Genomic DNA, 19,503 nt, shown 5'->3' with positions numbered 1-19,503 from the left:
TGGGAAGATCCCACATGCCGCGGAGCAACTAGGCCCGTGAGCCACAACCGCTGAGCCTGCGCGTCTGGAGCCTGTGCTCCACAACAAGAGAGGCCGCGATAGTGAGAGGCCCGCGCACCGCGATGAAGAGTGGTCCCCGCTTGCCGCAACTAGAGAAAGCCCTCGCACTGAAACGAAGACCCAACGCAGCCATAAATAAATAAATAATTTTAAAAAAAAAAAGTGATGGGAGCAAAATGTATAATAATAATCATTAATACAGTGAAACAGAAGGAAACCTAATAACTAAAGTGGGGCTGGCTCTTGCTGAGAGAACGCAGATGCTAAGTAGGACCATAAGCCAGTGTGGCTGTCACTAAGGCTGACAGACAGGCCATGTGAAGGCCATGCATGATGCACATCTCTAGAGAGAAAGCATCAGGAATAAACGATTTTTACTTTTCTTTAAACAGATTCCTATAGCCCGAGCTGAAAGCTAGTTCTATTCCTGTTGAAGGATATTATTCAACGCCCACTATTCCCACATTCCTGCATTTGCCAAGAAAAAAAATGAAAGAACACAATTTCTACAAAAAATTGACATCCTTCTCCAATTTACCAATTCCCCTAGAGGTATTTCACATTTTTAAAAAAGGCCAGTTGCAAAAGAACAGCCTATGAACAAGACAATACTTTACGGAACTACAATGTAAAGATTAACAGAACATTGTAGATTTTATGTCTGTGTTATACACAGACATAATACAGACCAGAGGATAACAGTTTTATGTTCTCTTTCCTGCAAATTATTAAGTCAGTATTTTAAATATGTTTTTTTCACTAAAACATTACAACCCTAATGACAAAGATGAGGTGTTAACCTAATCAATACCTTTTTAGATTGTTTATGCTATGTTAATAACTTTCCTTCTAATAAATCTTACCTTGATTTAATGAAATGACAGGTATTCGATTAGCATTATATAAAAAAATGTCTGCTCCATTTTCTTTGTTTCCAGACGAACTAGAATTCAGACTCAATGTGAGCCACAACTGGAGAAGCGATTCCAACTGAAAAAGAATGTAAATTGACAGAAAATGTACCTATTATGAAATACCATTTAAGCAAAAATCTCATGTATGAATCCTTATGATTATGAGTAAATTATTTTTCTATTAAATAGTTCTTCTGGGGGCTTCCCTGGTGGTCCAGTGGTGAAGAATCCACCTTACAATGCAGGGGACGCATGTTCGATCCCTGGTCAGGGAACTAAGATCCCACATGCCATGGGGCAACTAAGCCCACACGCCACAACTACTGAGCTTGTGTGCCTCAACTAGAGAGCCTGTGTGCCGCAAACTACAGAGCCCACATGTTCTGGAACCCGCTCGCCACAACTACAGAGCCCATGTGCCCTGGAGCCTGCGTGCCATAACTAGAGAGAGAAAACCCATATGCCACAACTAGAGAGAAGCCCGTGCGCTGCAATGAAGAGCCCACACGCCACAACGAAACACCCTGCATGCCTCAACGAACATCCTGTGTGCCACAACTAAGACCCAACACAGCCAAAAATAAATAAAATAAATAAATAAATAAATAATAAAAATGTTAAAAAAAAATACTTCTTCTGGTTACTTCAATTCAGTTCACAAGCAAACACATCTTAAAATTCTAGATCAAATGAAATTTAACTGAATTAAAATTTATAATTTACCTAATATAAATGTTTTACTAAATTAAAAGACGTGATTCAAGTCTTTAAATACAGGTGTGTGTATAATATGTAGTTGGAACAAAAGCAGTAAAGCTTAAAATCATAAAAGTTATAAATAACCTGTCACTGAGGAGCTGGGGTAATCAAAGTATCTCCAACATTTTTTCATCCGAGTATGACAAAGAAATCATCCCTGTCTGGCTGAGACTGATCTGCCCGTTTATTTTCATCTTTCCTAGGCTGGCAGTAATGTCTAAAAATACACCATTTCTCCTGAAGTCATACCTGAACATGATGGACTTGAAGCATGGAAAAAAGTTTGTTGAAACAAACATTTAACATTGGGACAGATGATAACTGTATAATGAGCTGGCTGGATTGGTTCGCTGCTTGTAAACCCCCTAGAAGTGAATCATCTGTTCCAGTGGGAGACTGTGATACTGAAAATTAAACACAATTATGATTTTATACACAAAGTATCAGGAGAAATGTTAACTAGCTATTAATATGTACAGGTAAGTGAAGATATCTTTTTTTAAAAATTAAAATTGCATTATTTAAAGTGGTTCAGCATTATATTATTTGAAAACTTGTTTTTACAACGTTACTTGAAAGTTCAAAAGATAATCCCCACAAAGAGAAGCTCCCAAATTCACAGGACTTGTCCACCAAGGGAAAAGAACCTTACTCTCTAGAAATTTTTATTTTCAATTTTTTCCTAATTAATAAGAGGGAGGAGAAAAGGGAAAGAAAAAAGAACCCTGCCTATTACTTGAGAAGGTAGTTTTAGAATAACCTAGACTCTAATCCATTGATTCTCAACCTTGATAGCACATTAAAATTGCCTGGGAAGTGTTCAAAAATTCTGATGCCAGGATACACACACCAAACTAACTAACTGAGTATATATTCATGGGGAGCAGAGAAATAAAGGGATGTTAAGAGAGTTTTTCATATATTTAGAAAGTTTTATATTAAAAGGAGAACACAGTTCTGCGCAGGAAAATAATCAAAAGATAGAATATATCGAGAAGCAGAACTAGACGAATCTTCTCTTTTTCTCCTTTTTTCTATACTTCCTAAGGCAAGAAATATAGACTGCAAACCAGAAGAATTCAATTTAACACAGGAAGATCTAAAAATCCAAATTTCTCTATTGAAATGGGTTGTGAACTTTACTTCATAGGAGAAGGACATGATGTGCTTCCTAAGTTCTAACTAGTATCTCTACACCTTTACTCACCACCATTACCCACCATGTTTTTATTTTTTCTTGGCCTAAGGAAAATAAAAATATCACCATTGCCTCAGCACAGCTCCTATCTTAAGATAGACAGGCTGCTATCTAATTACACTCACCTGACAAAAGGGGATCTACCCAAGCCTAGAACAACATCAACAGTCAGCAAACCATGTCCTAACGGCCAAGTCTGACAGGCCACCAGATTCTGTAACACAGTTTCTTTAATAGCCGTGCCTATTCATTTAGGTATATATTGTCTACAGCTGCTTTCCTGCTACAAAGTCAGAGTAGAGCTGCAACACACCCTGTACAGCCCCAGAAAGCCTAAAATATTTACTATCCAGTCATTTATCATAAAAAGTTTTTCTTCTTTCGCTGTAGATAATTAGGTAGTAAATCCTCTCAATTCTGTAGTTCAATCAGGCCCATTTGGCTGTCTTCATTATCTAAGTCTTCCATCTTGGTCTTCAAGGAAGATAAAGATGTTACTATTAAGAAACCCACTTTATCAGAAATTTGGATATAATGCAAGGAGCTCCCAGGCAGCTAGCTATGCAGGCTCCCCCAGGAATTTCATTAACCATACTCCATCCACCACAATAACAAAAACATGACTCAGGTTTTTGGACTGAACTTATGAACACTACATGGAGGTATTTTGTTCCCCCTCTGCTCTCCTGATTCATTAATCCTTTGTCTTATTTCTCAACTTCCTACAAACTTAGCAAGGGAGAATTTAAAAATCCATCCTTACTGAGTGCACCTGAAAATAATCAGGAGATGAACTGTTCACGGTAATACTCTAAGAATGGTGACTTTTACTCACAGGTAGGAGATGTATTTGTTAATGCCTGTAAAATGGAATCTGCTTCCAGGGTTGACATCATTTTCAACATAAGTTCTGCTTGTTGTTCAAGTCCAACTTCTAGGCGAGCATCTAGGGCTACAGAAAGCAATTAAAAGAAAAAACAAAACCTATTTGATAATTATTATTCACGTCCAACTTCCTACAATAAAATGTTGACATCTGAACCCGAAACAGGGTGAGGAGTGTATCTTCATGTCAGAACAACCTGGCATGGGGTATCAGAGTTACAGCAGGTAACAACATCTGTGCAAAGGAGCCTAGAGATGGGAGAGTAGATATATAAAGAGAGGTAGATCAAGTAAGTGAAGTAATGATAATGGAAGCAAATAAATTAAGAATAATGAGAATCAGGTACCTCACTATCAGAGAAAAGAGAAATATGGAAAAGGAAAAAACTAATATGAAGTTTATGGAGTAGATTACTGTTAGATTAACTGATATATCAATGTGGACTCATGGCATTCTAGACGGACAGACAGACAAATACAGAAATAAATATAAACACAAATGTGTGTACACACTCCCCAGATCTGTCCATCAGGAGAGAGTGTGGAATAGCCAAAAATTAACAGTTAAGTATATCTAGTACTCAAATCTTGAATTCTTAATCACATTTCTCCACTAAAAGGTTTTGAAATACCATTTTCGTTCATGAAGTGGCTAATTCCCAGTCTGGGGAAGGGAAAGTAAATGATGAGCCTGGGGCATTTTGTTATGTCAGAAAACAGGGAAGTGTTCAAAGAAAGATGAAGACATTTCAAAAAGACAGAGACCAGATGAAAGGAGATACCATGGTCAAATCAGGGACATTTTGAACATCAAAATAAATAATGACAACACTGCGAATGTACTTAATGCCACAGAATTGTACACCTAAAAATGGCTAAAATGGAAAATTTTCTGATCTCTTGAATTTACCTCAATAAAAACAAAAAAATAATGATAACAAATTATAACCCACTGAATAAAATAGGAAACCACTGGTCTACTCAAAACTAAGTGAATAAACTAATAACTTTTTTAAAAAAGAATAGATTCCAAGTATTATTCTGCCACTCCAACCCATCAAAATTTTTTTACAGAAGGGAAAAGAATAACTTTTCACTGGAAAATATTGGCAGACATCTCCTTTATCAAGTAATTAAACTTAAAACCACCAGCAGCGGTCCAAATTAAAATCATGAGACACCTAATAGGATGCAGTAAGAAAATCTGAGCAGTACACTTTCTTGATATTTCTGCCAAAAACCCATGACCACAATCTAATTGTGAGGAAATAGCATACAAACCCAAAGTGAGGGACATTCTACTGAACAACTGGCCTATAATCATCAAAAGCACCAAGGTCATGAAAGTTACCTCTGACAAACAAAGTGTGGCAGACTGAATAAGACTGAAGAGATATGATAATTACGGTTGATGCTTGAACAACACAGTTTGAGCCGCATGAGTCCACTTATACATGGACCTTTTTCAATAAATATGTACTGCACCATCCATAGTTGGTTGAAGGCATGGATGCAAAACCTTGGAGACGGAGGGCCAACTGTAAAGTTATACACAGACTTTCAACTGTGTGGGAGTGGTCCCCCCACCCCCACCTTATTCAAGGGTCGACTATAAAAGCAACGCACAATTTTGTACTGGATCATTTTGCATAAAGGGCATTATTTAGACACAACTGCTGAAACCTGAATGGGGTCTTAAAGTTACTATTGTTAATTTCCTGATTTTGATGGAATGTGCTTCCTGATGTGTTTACGTAGAAGAAATGTTCTGCTTTGTAAAACAAACAAAATAAAACAAAAAAACATCAGATTACCAACTTACTCCCAAATGGGTCAGGATAACAAATGTTCTCTGTACTACACTTGCAACTTTTCAGTAAATGTATGATTGTTTCAAAATTTAAGAAAAGATTTTATTTTTTAAAAAAGTTATATACTCTATGTGACTAGAAGAGTGCAAAAATAATACTCAACGTGATTTCATTCTGTTTACAAATAAAGTATAAATTTATTATTAACAATAACAATAAAAGGAAGCACAATTAATTAAAACCACCAGCAAACCCACACAACTCACAAATATATTTTGCCAAGTGTTATTCTGAGAAACAAAAAATGGACCATAAATAGAAGCTCTTCTAAACTGACTGACACACAGCTCTGAGTGACAGTCACTCTCACGGCACCCCTGCAATAATAAACCCTCTCAGAAAACACTCAGGATCAAATTCTCAGGAGACAAAGAATACATAAATTGAGGACTTGTTTTAAGAATAGCTTATGCCTTAAAATATGAACACACACTTACCCTGAGACACTGAAACACTAACTGTCTGTGATCCATTCTTCTCTGTATTTGCTGGTGGCTTTGCTACAGGAATTCCAAGACCTCCTATGTATGGGTTGTAATTGTAGGTGCCATAATCAGCACCCCAATAGTCATACCATGTACTGCTTATTGGCTTAAAAGAATAGGAAAAAACTGTGGTTTATTTTTGCCTCTTCACGAAGAGTGACATATTATTTACATTACCTAAAGTCAAACAGGGCTACAAAATAAACATTCTCCTTACCCTTTAAATTTCTAAAACATAATCTCAATGATTAAAGGAATGGTTCATAATATTCTCTCCATTTTTATCCCAAAATCTAAAAAGACCTTATTTGTTAGACTCTGAGAGGTAATTAGCATCTTTAATAAAATCTCTTACACACAAAATGAACCAAAATAAAGTATTAGGGAGGTATCTCCTTCAGAAAAAGTAGCAGCTAACAAAGAAGTAGATTCTGCGATGAACTCAACTTGGATAAGCTTAAATGCTGCTTGAAATGTCAACAGTCCATAACCATACCTCCCATGCTTATTAGTGGTTCTTATTATCATATAAGATAATGTTAGTGGCTATATTAATAAAATGATGTAAGTTCTCCGTATTCTATTCCACTAGTTCTATAAAAAATCTACTGTAGTACCTAGAGGAATTTAATTTTGAGTAAGCTAAATAATGGGTTCCATTAGGTGCATACTTTCCTCTTTTAAGTAATTAATAAACCAGAAGTATAAGATGAAAGATTTTAATTGCAAAGAATACTCTACTATATCGTACCTTAAAAACTTTGGCTGCAAGAGGATCCTTTTCCAAATCAATATCTAAAGGATCAATGTCAACTTCCATTAGATCCTGAAGTAGCTCAAGATCAATTTCTTTATCTTTTTCCAAAGAGGAAAGAGGAGGTGCACCTTCAAATAATTGAAAGTGATTTTTTTTGGTGGAGTATATAACATAAAATTTAACCAATATATTGCTTTTAATTACAGAAAAAGTTAATTTACTTATACATAATATATATGTTTCTACTGATACAAAAATCTCTAAATTTTTATACCTGACAATTAAGCGTAAGTATGCAAATATATCACCCTATAACACACAATTAAAAACACCAGTGCAATAATATGTGACTTCCTAGGGGAAAAGACCGTATGATTAGTCCTTGTAGAATCAAGTTACATAAGCTTTGTTGTTAAAAATAATCATTAACCATTTCTAGAATGAACAATGTTATTCATTTTATTGCCTCCAATTGTAATTCATTATATTACATCCAGTAGTTAAGGAAATAATACTAGGTATTGAAGTGAAAAGCAAAGATTTCAGTTTTAAGACTGCTATTCACCTTATTTTTCTATCATGAATTGGAAATGATTTTGCTCTCCGATGACTCCAAATTTTTAACTAGCCTTTTATGCCTTACAACTCTTATCTTCCTTCCCTTCCCACCCTCTATTATTCAACATATATTTATAGAATGCCAAGAAAATACTAGCCTGTATTAGGGTCTGAGTATATAAAGATTAATAAAACAAATGTCCACCCTCCAACAAATTAACAGAGGTTCAGAGGTGAGGGTACACTACAGAAATTAAACCAACTACCACATGGTAGGTGCTATCAGAGATGATCTAGAATGTAGGCAGCGCTGCAGGCAGCACCGACGGCAGTCTCCAGCATTGCTGGTGGTAATGGAAAAAGCTTCTTGGAGGAGGGCATGCTTTATGGGAATCTTAGATAAGAAGTTCATCATGCAAACTAGAGAAGAAAGTCTACTCCAGATTAAGGGACTATCAGACAGAAAGGATAAAATCATGAGAGAATCTAAGATTAAGGAATGAAACAGATGAAATGACCACAGCATTGCAAAACAGTCTTCAAAACTAGGGAGTACACCACAAAGGATTGGACATGCTAAGATACACATTATAGTTTTTGAAAAGGCAGAAAACAAAGAAAGAAAAAAGAAAAAGAGAACAAGAGCCTTGCTATCTTTACCACTGTGTATCTTTAACTGTTTTCTAGGTTGCAATTCTTTCAACATAGCCAAATAAGACCGTATCAAGATAACATGGACCCTGTGAAAGGATACCATTTTATTTTAATATGCATTCAGAGAATCAAAGCAAAACATACTTATCAGGAAAATAACTGATATGGTTACTAAGGCCAAACACCTAATATAAAACTTAATTTTATACTTCATTAATATTCTTAACTTTGAAACATGTTTCATTTTTTAAAGAAAGAGCTACGGATATTTTAAGTAAAAAATTTAAAGAATGTACCTGTTATATCGTGTGTCAAAGGTTCATCTATAGTTTCCAGCAACTGAGCTGAAGACTGCTGCAGGGAGTCATCAGAGTCACCAGCTGTTGCACCTACATCATCACTCACTGTTCCTTCCTCCATGGCTTCTGCAGCTACTGGAGCCAGCAATTCTCCTGTAGGTAAGAAGAGCATCCTAACTGCTTTAGTAATTAGTAAACAGACATCCAAAACATAGTTTTTTGTCCAGTATTGAGAATAGCATGTGTACTCTACGAACCACAAAAGATTCTGAGGCAAATGAGTCCACACCTACCCAAGGAAATGCTAGGGCTCACTGCATTACCTCCAAATGCTAACTAATAGCAAACACAAAATGTGCAATATGAACAAGGAGTTATTATAATCACTTTACACACATTAACTCACTTATTCTTCAAAATAACTTCATAAGAAAGATACTTTTATTATCCTTATTTTACAGATGAAAAAACTGAGGAGCAGGGAGTACCTTCCTCAAGTGCACATAAAGAATTAGGAAGCAGCCCACTGCTGGTATTAATAAGGAAGCGGACTAGCTCCAATATCCCTGTACTCCGTAACCTAACTCTGCCATAAAAACTTGCATTTATCACAAGTGTCAACATAATTAAACGGAAAAGTAATTTTAAATGGTTGCTACTGCTATAACATGAAAGAGACACTTTATACTTTTCAGGAGCTCACAGTTTCCTTTAAAGATTAGTCAAGCAGCGACAAGATAATTTTGACATACCTTATTAAAAATAAATCCTAACAAACCTGCTAAAATATCCTGTAGCATACAAGTTAAGGAATATTGAGCCCAAGCACCACCCCAAGATATATCTCCTCTATTGAAGTCAGTTCCAACCAAAAGTAATAGCAGTCTTTCCAGTTGGGGTTCATTCACAATCTCACACAGATGTATAGTTGGCCTCGTGGCATTCGCAATGCGCGCAAGAACCTGTAATACATTTTATAAAATCATACACTTAAATAGAATGAAATATGTTTTCTCCAAAAACAAAGCGTTGAAGTAACTGCTTTCAATGAGATATGCTTTTGATGTCAAAATAATTATTTGACGTAAATGCAAAAGAAATGTAATTTCATGGATCAAATATTAAAATCCAGGTAAAAACCTGAGTTGAATAGTTTAAAATAATTTCTAAAAGCAATGAGTATGCTACAGAAAAGCTTTCAGGGCATTAATACACCCTTCATTGCTATAATCTGACACTCGTTTGTAGATTTCCTATCCTAATAAATAGACAAAAGGTAGGCTGTAGATAGACATACCCACATTACTTACATTTCAAATCTACAATAATCTAGTTTTAACTAGATTAAAAATATACATTAGGTCTCCTAAGAAATAAGTGCCAAAATATTTTTAAAACCTTTCAAGGCACATTAAAAAAAAAAAACTAAACTGCATAAAAGGAAAACCAGTGAAAGCACTTTTATTTCTCTTAAAAATCAATTACAAACTGCATTTTTTTCTTATTTCTTTTTCTTACTAAGTCTGTAATTATAAATTATGCCTATTCGTTTACTTACCTTACAAACAAATAATAAGAGATCTGCATGGCATGTAAAATCCATGGAGAGGAGAAAAAGGACAAGTTTCTGGACTACTGAAATACAACGTTCATGGGCCAGGGTAAATGGAAGTGGTTCTATCTCTGGGCTTTCCTTTGTTGTTGTAACCTCTGTGTCTAAATTAGAACGAGACCACTCTGCTGTCCGACGTAATCGAATTAAATCCTTGAAGTGCTGTACACAGAAATTTATAATATTTAAACCACTGTTTATTGAATGAAAATTCTTTGAACGAAAATTCTTTCAGTACAAGTTTATTTGTGAAATGAAAATATTCACTCAGAAAACTTACAACGTCTAAAGAACAAAATTTTTAGGCAAACAATAAGCTTCAAAAAGTAAGATTATTAAAAACTATACTGACCAATATACCTTGTGCCCTATTTTAAAGTAAGGTATCAGATACATAACAGAATTTCAGAAAGGTGAAATTCTATAGAAAGGCTACATCAGGTCAAATCTAACATCTTAAATAAATATTACCAAAACATCCTAAATATAATCATAAAAGGTGAATGGTAAAGAAACCTATATATACTAAGTATACAGTATTAATTCATTTCAAACTCTGATGGAGTAACTGTAATTTCTTATTTATAGAAACACAGTATGTAAACTTGGTTGCTACATATAAATGTTACCACCCAAATTTTTAAAAATATGTCATTATTTTTAAAAATTTTATTTATAAATCGTTGAACTTAATTTTCACTTAGAAAGGACACATTAGGAAAATCACACATTTCCTAAGTCCTTTTATCTTCAATTTACTGGAACACAATCCACTTTAAAGGAAATACACTAGAAAAATACTTTAAGCCCACATTAATCATATATTTACTTGAGTTAAAAGCTACCTTTCCCAAAAAAGGTACATAGAATAGATTTTTCTGTTGATAAGCAGAATAACATAAAGTTTCCCGATCATTACTAAAAATACTTAACTATTCAAATAACTTAAAATACTAAAAGGGAGAGTGACTTTTCTAAGATAATTACATTAAAAAGTAAAGATCATACCTTTGAGGTAGCCTGCTTTAATTTTGCTTGCTCTACCAGAAGTTTATATGATGATCCTTTGTTACTTTGTATTTTTTCTTTTTCCATCTGTTCCACCAAAGCCTTCTGTTTTGCTTTCAGTAAGTTAAGTTGCTTTAAAAAAAAAAAAAAAAAAGTTAATCTTATAGCTAACAATGTTAAAAACAACAAAGTAAATTATTGTACTCCTCAGAATCCATACATCAAACTAATGGAATAAGTAATTCTCTGAAAAACCTAGTTTAAACTATGTTGCTGATTTTTTAAAAATCACTTCCAAATAAAAGATCTCCCCATGTTGTAATTAAGAAGTAATCAATTTCTTACCCATGGGAGAAGGGAAATAACTGGAATACTTTTTTATGTAAGCCACTAATGAGACTAACTGATGAAGTATTTTTTAAACAGAGGAAAGGAATTATTTTTAAATACATGGGGAAAATACTTTTATCGTACAATATTCTTAGCTTGGCTTTCATGGGAATCTCCTTCAAAAGTAGAACATCTTAGGCTTCCCTGGTGGCGCAGTGGTTAAGAATCCGCCTGCCAATGCAGGGCACATGGATTCGAGCCCTGGTCCAGGAAGATCCCACATGCCGTGGAGCAACTAAGCCCGTGCGCCACAACTACTGAGCCTGCGCTCTAGAGCCCGCGAGCCACAACTACTGAGCCCGGGTGCCACAACTACTGAAGCCCACGTGCCTAGAGCCCGAGCTCTGCAACAAGAGAAGCCACCACAATGAGAAGTCCGCGCACCGCAACGAAGAGTAGCCCCCGCTCGCCTCAACTAGAGAAAGCTGCACGCAGCAACGAAGACCCAGTGCAGCCAAAAATAAATAAATAAATTTATAAAAAAAAAAAAAAAAAAGTAGAACATTTTTTGGTATGTCTATGTTTTTTATTAATTAAAAAGTTTATTGCAGTAACTGTAAATTCACATGCAGTTGTAAAAAAATAATGCAGAGATCTCTTGTACACTTTACCCAATTTGTTGGTTCAGGTATCCACCACTACAGTTAATACTGTACACCATCACCATCACCACAACGTTTCCTCATGTTGTCCTTTTATGCTGCCCACCCTCCTCCCTCCTATCCTATCTGCCCCATCCCTACCCCTGACAACCACTAGTAGGTTGAAATGAACAAATAGACCAACAAGGAGAAAAAAATTTCTGCCTAGAAAGACCCTGAAAATCTGCTGAATGACAAAACCACGTTGTGATATATCCATTATGCAGAACATTACTCTAAACAGAAAGTCACTAGAACATTATAGCCATAATAATAAATGCACAATTTAGTTAAGAACTTAATCTACCTTTTCAAGGAATATTTCCTAAATTTCTACTGTTGCTACATATTTTTATTATCAGCAAGAAAAAGAACTAACATTATATTATAAAGAAATATCCATTTGGCTGTCATCTCCATATATGAAGAAAAATGTATCATAAATTAAAACCAGCATGCACATGTATTAAATAATCAATACATGGTATGTGAATGTGAGAAGAACAAATCAGTATTTTCAGAAAATTGTTCCAAAAGTTCTACAATTAACATATACAACTGAAATCAAGAAAAAAATATAATCTTTATTTTGAAACAACCATAATCTTAATCAATAATTTATATTGCTGTACAAAGATATTTTTTCCCTAACTATCTGAGAATAAGTTGGCAACCTGATGACCAGTCACCCCTGAATACTTTAATGTGTATTTCCTAGGAACAAGACCCTTCTCCCACAACCATAATACAACCACTAAAATCAAAGAAGTAACATCCATGCACTACTAACAACCAACTATTCCTCAGACCCCACTTTTAAGTTTTGCTAACTGTCCCCAAAATGTCCTTTATAATAAAGCATAAAATAGTAAAATTCTGCTAAGAAAAATCCACTGGATCATTCTCTAGGTTTGTTTACCATCTTCATATCCTAAAGTAAATACAGCAAACATAATCATTAAGTGCTCGATAAATTTTAGCTGAATTTGAAATTTTAGCTGATTATTAGTACCACCTAAAATTAGTTAGGAGTCTCAAATGGAAAAAGGAGTTGAGGGAAAAGCTTCACATCATTTTTCTTACAAAAGGCCAATAGTTGCTCATAGTTGAAAAACTCAGTAGTAAAAATAAATAATTTATTGCTGAGTTCATGTTTTTATTTTTTATTTTTATTTTTTTTTAATTTATTTTATTTTTGGCTGTGTTGGGTCTTCGTTGCTGCATGCAGGCTTTCTCTAGTTGTGGCGAGCGGCGGCTACTCTTCATTGCGGTGCACGGGCTTCTCATTGTGGTAGCTTCTCTTGTTGCGGAGCACCGGCTCTAGGTGCACGAGCTTCAGTAGTTGTGGCGCGTGGGCTCAGTAGTTGTGGCTCGCGTGCTCTAGAGCGCAGGCTCAGTAGTTGTGGCGCACGGGCTTAGTTGCTCCGTGGCATGTGGGATCTTCCCGGACCAGGGCTCGAACCCGTGCCCCCTGCATTGGCAGGCGGATTCTTAACCACTGTGCCACCAGGGAAGTCCTGAGTTCATGTTTTTTAAAAAGCCCAAAAGCTTTCACACACTTTCAGATCTTAAAGGCTTTCTTGTAAAATCTCATTTCATCTTAAATCAATTATACAAATATTTTTAGATGACACACTAGGCTCTATACTGGGTATCAAAGATATAGTACATATTCCTGTATATACTGTAAGACAAGGAGGAAGACACGTTTTAAAATATAATTAAAATAAAGAACTGGCTCATAAGAATCTGACATCAGCTATAAACTCAGGTTAATAAAATAAAAGAATCCCAACAAAAAAGTACGATAAATATAATGAAAGGAAAAATATAGGGTACATGGGAAACATATTTTATGGGATACTAACTGAGAAACCAGGGAAAACATCTTTGAGGAAGTGAATGTGAACTAACGTCTGAAAAATAAGTTAGATTATCCAAGCAAAACATTAAATTCAGTAGTTGGTGGGAAGGAGGGGAGGGATGGGGGATAAGCACATACTAAAATCCTGGATGAAAAAACTGGTGTAGGTGGTCCAGGAACCCAGATTCAATATGGCTAGACCAAAATTCAAACCTGAAGGTTAGATGGGCAGATGATAGATATACTAAAGCCATGTTAAGGAGTCTGACCATCATCCAAAGGTCAACTGGAAGCCACTAATAATTTAGAGAAGGAGTGATATGAGTAGGTTTGTATCTAAAAGAACTCTGTAGGGGCAGCATGAAAAATGGATTGGGTTTTAAAAGAACAAAGGCAGATAGGCCTTCCGACTAGGCAAATGATGGCTGCACTTAGAATGGTAGTAACAGATATGAGAAGAGGTAGACAGTTTTGTTTTTTTGTTTTTTGATGTGTACCATTTTTAAAGTCTTTATTGAATTTGTTACAATATTGCTTCTATTTTTTTATGTTTTGGTTTTTTGGCCGTGAGGCATGTGGGATCTTAGCTCCCAGGGATTAAACCCACACCCCCTGCATTGGAAGGCGAAGTCTTAACCACTGGACCGCCAGAGAAGTCCCTACAGTTTAAAGGACATTACCAAAAATCTGTAAACTACATATTGTTGCCATCTTACAAATAAGGAAACTCAGACTCAAAAGTGTCAAATAATTTACCTAAATTAAGTAGTTCATTAAATATCATACCTAAGGTCTGATGGCAAGTCTATCTCATGCAATGTCTCAAACATTAAAACAAACCAAACAAACAAACAAACAAAATACTGAAAATTACCTGTTTATGATGAACTAGCTGCTTTCTTATTTTTCTGGAATATAATCTATCAAGGCTACTGCTGCCTTTGGAAGACCTATTTATGTGCTGGGTGTGCAGATTATTATTAATAAAACTCCACTGGTTACCTACAGGGCAAGGAAAAGTTGTATTAATAATTCTGTTAAATGTGATTTTAAAGTACTATTCACACCCAGAAAACAACGACAAAGCAATTTTTTTTAAAATTAAGGAAACCATCGTAAAGAAATTGCTAAGAACATTTGACCTTAGAAAAGTTAACCTAGATCCTAAATGACTTTAAGACCACAGTTCTCTCTGCCTCCAATTCTTCCATTAACAGCCAACTTTCTCCACAACTGTTTAAAATTGATCTCTGTACAACACAACTTTGATAATGTTGCTCAACTGTAACAACAACAAAATGCTCACTGTTGCCTATTTTGAACTCATATGCTTTTTGTGCAGGGACCCAAAAAAAGGGATACTCAATAATCTGTTTTAATGACTGCAAAAATAAAGTTTGGATAGTTCAAACACCATGCTGTGTAGCTCTACTTATTCTCATGTTGGAATGTGTCCAGATGACTCCTTGTCACTCTGCTCAGTTCAGGCTTAATCCCACACGCTAACCATCCTCAATGATTTTTTCATGTCTGCTTAACCTAATGACATCTTTTTCTGTTCTCTATTATCCTTTTGTCAAGTCAATTCAAATTCTTCAAGCCCTAAAAAAATGTCTTCTAATGTATTTCCATAATACATGAATACTGTAAATAAAAACTAAGTCCTCCCATACCATCTGTTACATTCCAACTTTACAGGTAGTTGTATTTAATTGTCTCTTAATTCTACATCCTATAACTGAGACATATAGCATTTGTTAAAAAAATTCCCTGTACATGAAAAGAATTCCCCACCTTATTTTCAAACATAATGTGTACCATAAACAACTGATTTATTGGGCTGGCCAAAAAGTTCATTCAGGTTTTTCTGTAACATCTTTTACCTATAAAACATCTCAAGTGATCTTTTTTTAATATTATAATCCTAATAATAAATAAAATTCTAAGTTTTACAGCACTTACTATCTGTATTTACATATTAGATGTAGCTATTTCATAAAGTCTTGTTAGCTTGGAAGAGGAGAAGAAAACAATTTGTCTTGCAGTTTGATTGTCTTTCATTTAAAACATTTTCTGTGCTTTAAGCTTATGGAGAAAGATTACAACTCGCAAAAATCTGAGAATTTCTATATCTAAGCATAAAAGTCATTTGTAGTTAATTAGTAGAAACATTTTATAATAGTAAATGAAATGATATACTAAACTAAATACAATAACTCTTCACAGATTTGCTTTTTATAAACTTCACCTATATGTATGTTATTCCTGGTAAAGTTAATTAATATTTTACATAAATTACATACAGCTGGAATCTCCAGGCCAATGCCAGTTCTGGAAAAACCGGGTAGTCACTCAAAATCCCCACCAACAGATTATTATAAACTTCTGATACCTGTCATAAACCTCTCCCTGTCTTTACCATTCAAAGGTTTCTTTGCAGCTGCTGCTTCGTCTTCTACAGTTGCCACATAATCCAGCAACCTGGACACTAGCATAACAACCCAACTGATCATGGGAATATCTAGTACTCCTGTATAGAAATGTGAGGAGAAAAAATAATCAGGTGACTCTAAGAATCCTAATGAAGTCTGATAAAATAATTATAAAATTAACACATTTTATAAATCCAAAACACACCATATAATTATGAACACTAATATTTATTTACAGTAAGCCTCAAAACTGAAACCTATGGCCAAAAATGAAGTAACACATCAAATCAAATGGAAGACTTGACAAATGCTTCTTGGTACAAAAATAGATTCATAAGTGTAGCTTGAATCTAACAGGTAATAACTTATAAACTAGAAAACAAGGTATAAGAAGCTATTCTTAGACTTACAGGTGACTGAAATTTAAAAAGTCTCTCAAGTTATAATTCATAAAGTTTTAAACTATGTTCTGAAGTTTTTATTCCAATAACAATTTTCTTGCTCAAATGAAGCTCATTATCCATGATCAGAACAGCAATGCTGCCTTAAAGCTTAAACTTAAACACAAGAGTTTGATTTTAACTATGATAGTATAAAAACAACATACCCACAACAATTCCCAAGTTCAAAATTCACATAAAGAAAAGGTAACATTTTAAAAAAGCAGTAACCATATGGCAGTCAATCACACGAAGGCTGGTCATTCTAAAAAGTCTACATCATAAAAATATTAAAGTGTGCAGCAAAATGAATAGTAAAATAAATATTTCAGACTAGTCATTTTATAAAACCAGTATTTACAGGAATCTTACGTTTTTACTAAAGATCACTAATTTAAATAATACCTTCTGTCCTCCTATGCATGGGTAACTGCGGCTGAAGAGGTGACAGTAAATTATCCAACAGATTAAGTAAGCTTTCTAATACTCCACTATTACTAAGTGATCTCTGACCAATGCAGGAAAGTAACATGAAGACCCTAAAAAAAAAAAAAGATAAAAATAAAATAGCTAATATGAATCAATTTAAGTGTTCATCTTAAAAATAATTCACTTCGTAATCTAAGAGAGTAATGACAGAATATCTGGTTATTAGTAAGATTTATATCTGGAAGTATAATGTTAAAATTAGCTCTTTTTCAGCTACTGCTTATATTTTCTAATTTTATCTGCAAGGAATCAAGTAGAGAGAACTGTATCACAGACTCAAAAATATACATTTGACACATAAAGTAACATGATCTGATAGGAAATATTTGTAAACAGAGATCTATAAACTCCACAGATTCAGTTAGGAAACTAAAGAATATAGTCCAGTTACACCATGTAGAATCTTCTTCAATATGCCCTTCACTGGGCGTTCCTCAACCTGAAAAGACATGATTCATTTCATTTCTCCACACTCAGTATCCACATACACAAGATTTCCAAATCTGAACATTGCAGGAAGCATAAATCACTAACAACAAATTACTCCAATATTTTCTGACCTACCTATCCTGTGGAAAGATGAGAAGCTGCTCTGAATTGTACAGTTCCTGAAGAACATTAGAAAGAAACTGGCCCCACCATCTTTCACCACCACAGAGTTGAACGAGTAGAAGACCAGTATGTAACCGTATCTTTGGGGTTCCACTGATGCACAGGTGTTTAAAAAGCTCTTCACAGGCCTGGGCATGGAATGTACTCTGCAAAACTGCAGGAACAGAGTGTCCTATTACAAGAAAGAAAACAGTAAAATTTCCTATTTAAGAGTACGCTGTAGTATCAAAATCAGCATCCTTAGATAGGCTTTCTTCATTACCAGCAAATTTTTGGTCTATTTATTTTCTTATTCATTTATTTACTCCTTATATGTAGAATTTTAACTGTCAAATACTTGGAGAAAAGAAGAATTAGCAATTATATCAATTATATTTCTTTTTTGTGGAGTTGGGTGTATCAGATGGCTGTGTGTGTGTGCGCGCACATTACATCATATATAATGATCAAAAATAGCTCCTGGTTAGAAAATGACACTTCTGTATTAGATTAGCAATTTATTCACAGTTTTCACTGTTGGGCTTTCAAACACTATTTATTATTTTGCCAGTAACACAATGATGTGACACATCAATAGCAGAAACTCAAGAAAAAAATAATCAAAAATCTATTTAAGAGATAGCCTCATCCACCAGAGGGCAGACAGCAGAAGCAAGAAGAACTACAACCCTGCAGCCTGTGGAACAAAAACCACATTCACAGAAACAGAGACAACATGAAAAGGCAGAGGGCTACGTCCCAGATGAAGGAACAAGATAACACCCCAGAAAAACAACTAAATGAAGTGGAGATAGGCAACCTTCCAGAAAAAGAATTCGGAATAATGATAGTGAAGATGATCCAGGACCTCGGAAAAAGAACGGAGGCAAAGATCGAGAAGATGCAAGAAATGTTTAACAAAGACCTAGAAGAATTAAAGAACAAACAAACAGAGATGAACAATACAATAAGTGAAATGAAAACTACACTAGAAGGAATCGACAGCAGAATAACTGAGGCAGAAGAACAGATAAATGACCTGGAAGACAGAATGGTGGAATTCACTGCTGCAGAACAGAATAAAGAAAAAAGAATGAAAAGAAATGAAGACAGCCTAAGAGACCTCTGGGACAACATTAAACGCAACAACATTCGCATTATAGGGGTCCCAGAAGGAGAAGAGAGAGAGAAAGGACCAGAGAAAATATTTGAAGAGATTATAGTCGAAAACTTCCCTAACATGGGAAAGGAAATAGCCACTCAAGTCCAGGAAGCGCAGAGAGTCCCATACAGGATAAACCCAAGGAGAAACACGCCGAGACACACAGTAACCAAACTGGCAAAAATTAAAAACAAAGAAAAATTATTGAAAGCAGCAAGGGAAAAATGACAAATAACACACAACATAATTCCCATAAGGTTAACAGCTGATTTCTCAGCAGAAACTCTACAAGCCAGAAGGGAGTGGCATGATATACGTAAAGTGATGAAGGGGAACAACCTACAACCAAGATTACTCTACCCAGCCAGGATCTCATTCAGATCCCATGGAGAAATCTAAAGCTTTACAGACAAGCAAAAGCTAAGAGAATTCAG

At 35.0% G+C, this 19,503-nt stretch overlaps 1 protein-coding gene across 5 annotated transcripts in view; it reads right to left on the bottom strand.

Annotated features, from left to right (window-relative positions):
* Positions 1 to 19,503, bottom strand: part of BIRC6 (baculoviral IAP repeat containing 6) — a 249,345-nt gene that overhangs the window by 132,846 nt on the left and 96,996 nt on the right. For 4 of the 5 annotated variants that reach the window (XR_011076759.1, XM_068565174.1, XM_068565176.1 and 1 more), the window contains 13 exons: positions 17,881 to 18,100; positions 17,233 to 17,366; positions 16,348 to 16,485; positions 14,830 to 14,957; positions 11,061 to 11,192; positions 9,999 to 10,214; positions 9,219 to 9,402; positions 8,438 to 8,593; positions 6,924 to 7,057; positions 6,125 to 6,278; positions 3,767 to 3,883; positions 1,983 to 2,137; positions 924 to 1,050 (listed from right to left, as the gene is read on the bottom strand). Coding sequence is in view for 4 of the 5 variants with exons in the window: in XM_068565174.1 (XP_068421275.1) it covers positions 924 to 1,050; positions 1,983 to 2,137; positions 3,767 to 3,883; positions 6,125 to 6,278; positions 6,924 to 7,057; positions 8,438 to 8,593; positions 9,219 to 9,402; positions 9,999 to 10,214; positions 11,061 to 11,192; positions 14,830 to 14,957; positions 16,348 to 16,485; positions 17,233 to 17,366; positions 17,881 to 18,100 (1,995 nt within the window). In the remaining variant the exon portion in view is untranslated. The remainder of the gene's footprint in view (positions 1 to 923; positions 1,051 to 1,982; positions 2,138 to 3,766; positions 3,884 to 6,124; positions 6,279 to 6,923; positions 7,058 to 8,437; positions 8,594 to 9,218; positions 9,403 to 9,998; positions 10,215 to 11,060; positions 11,193 to 14,829; positions 14,958 to 16,347; positions 16,486 to 17,232; positions 17,367 to 17,880; positions 18,101 to 19,503) is intronic. The other variant, XM_068565175.1, reaches the window with a different exon arrangement.

Source organism: Eschrichtius robustus, chromosome 15 (genome assembly GCF_028021215.1).
Source record: "Eschrichtius robustus isolate mEscRob2 chromosome 15, mEscRob2.pri, whole genome shotgun sequence".
Lineage (NCBI taxonomy): Eukaryota > Metazoa > Chordata > Mammalia > Artiodactyla > Eschrichtiidae > Eschrichtius > Eschrichtius robustus.
This window is presented reverse-complemented; position numbering and strand designations above follow the sequence as displayed.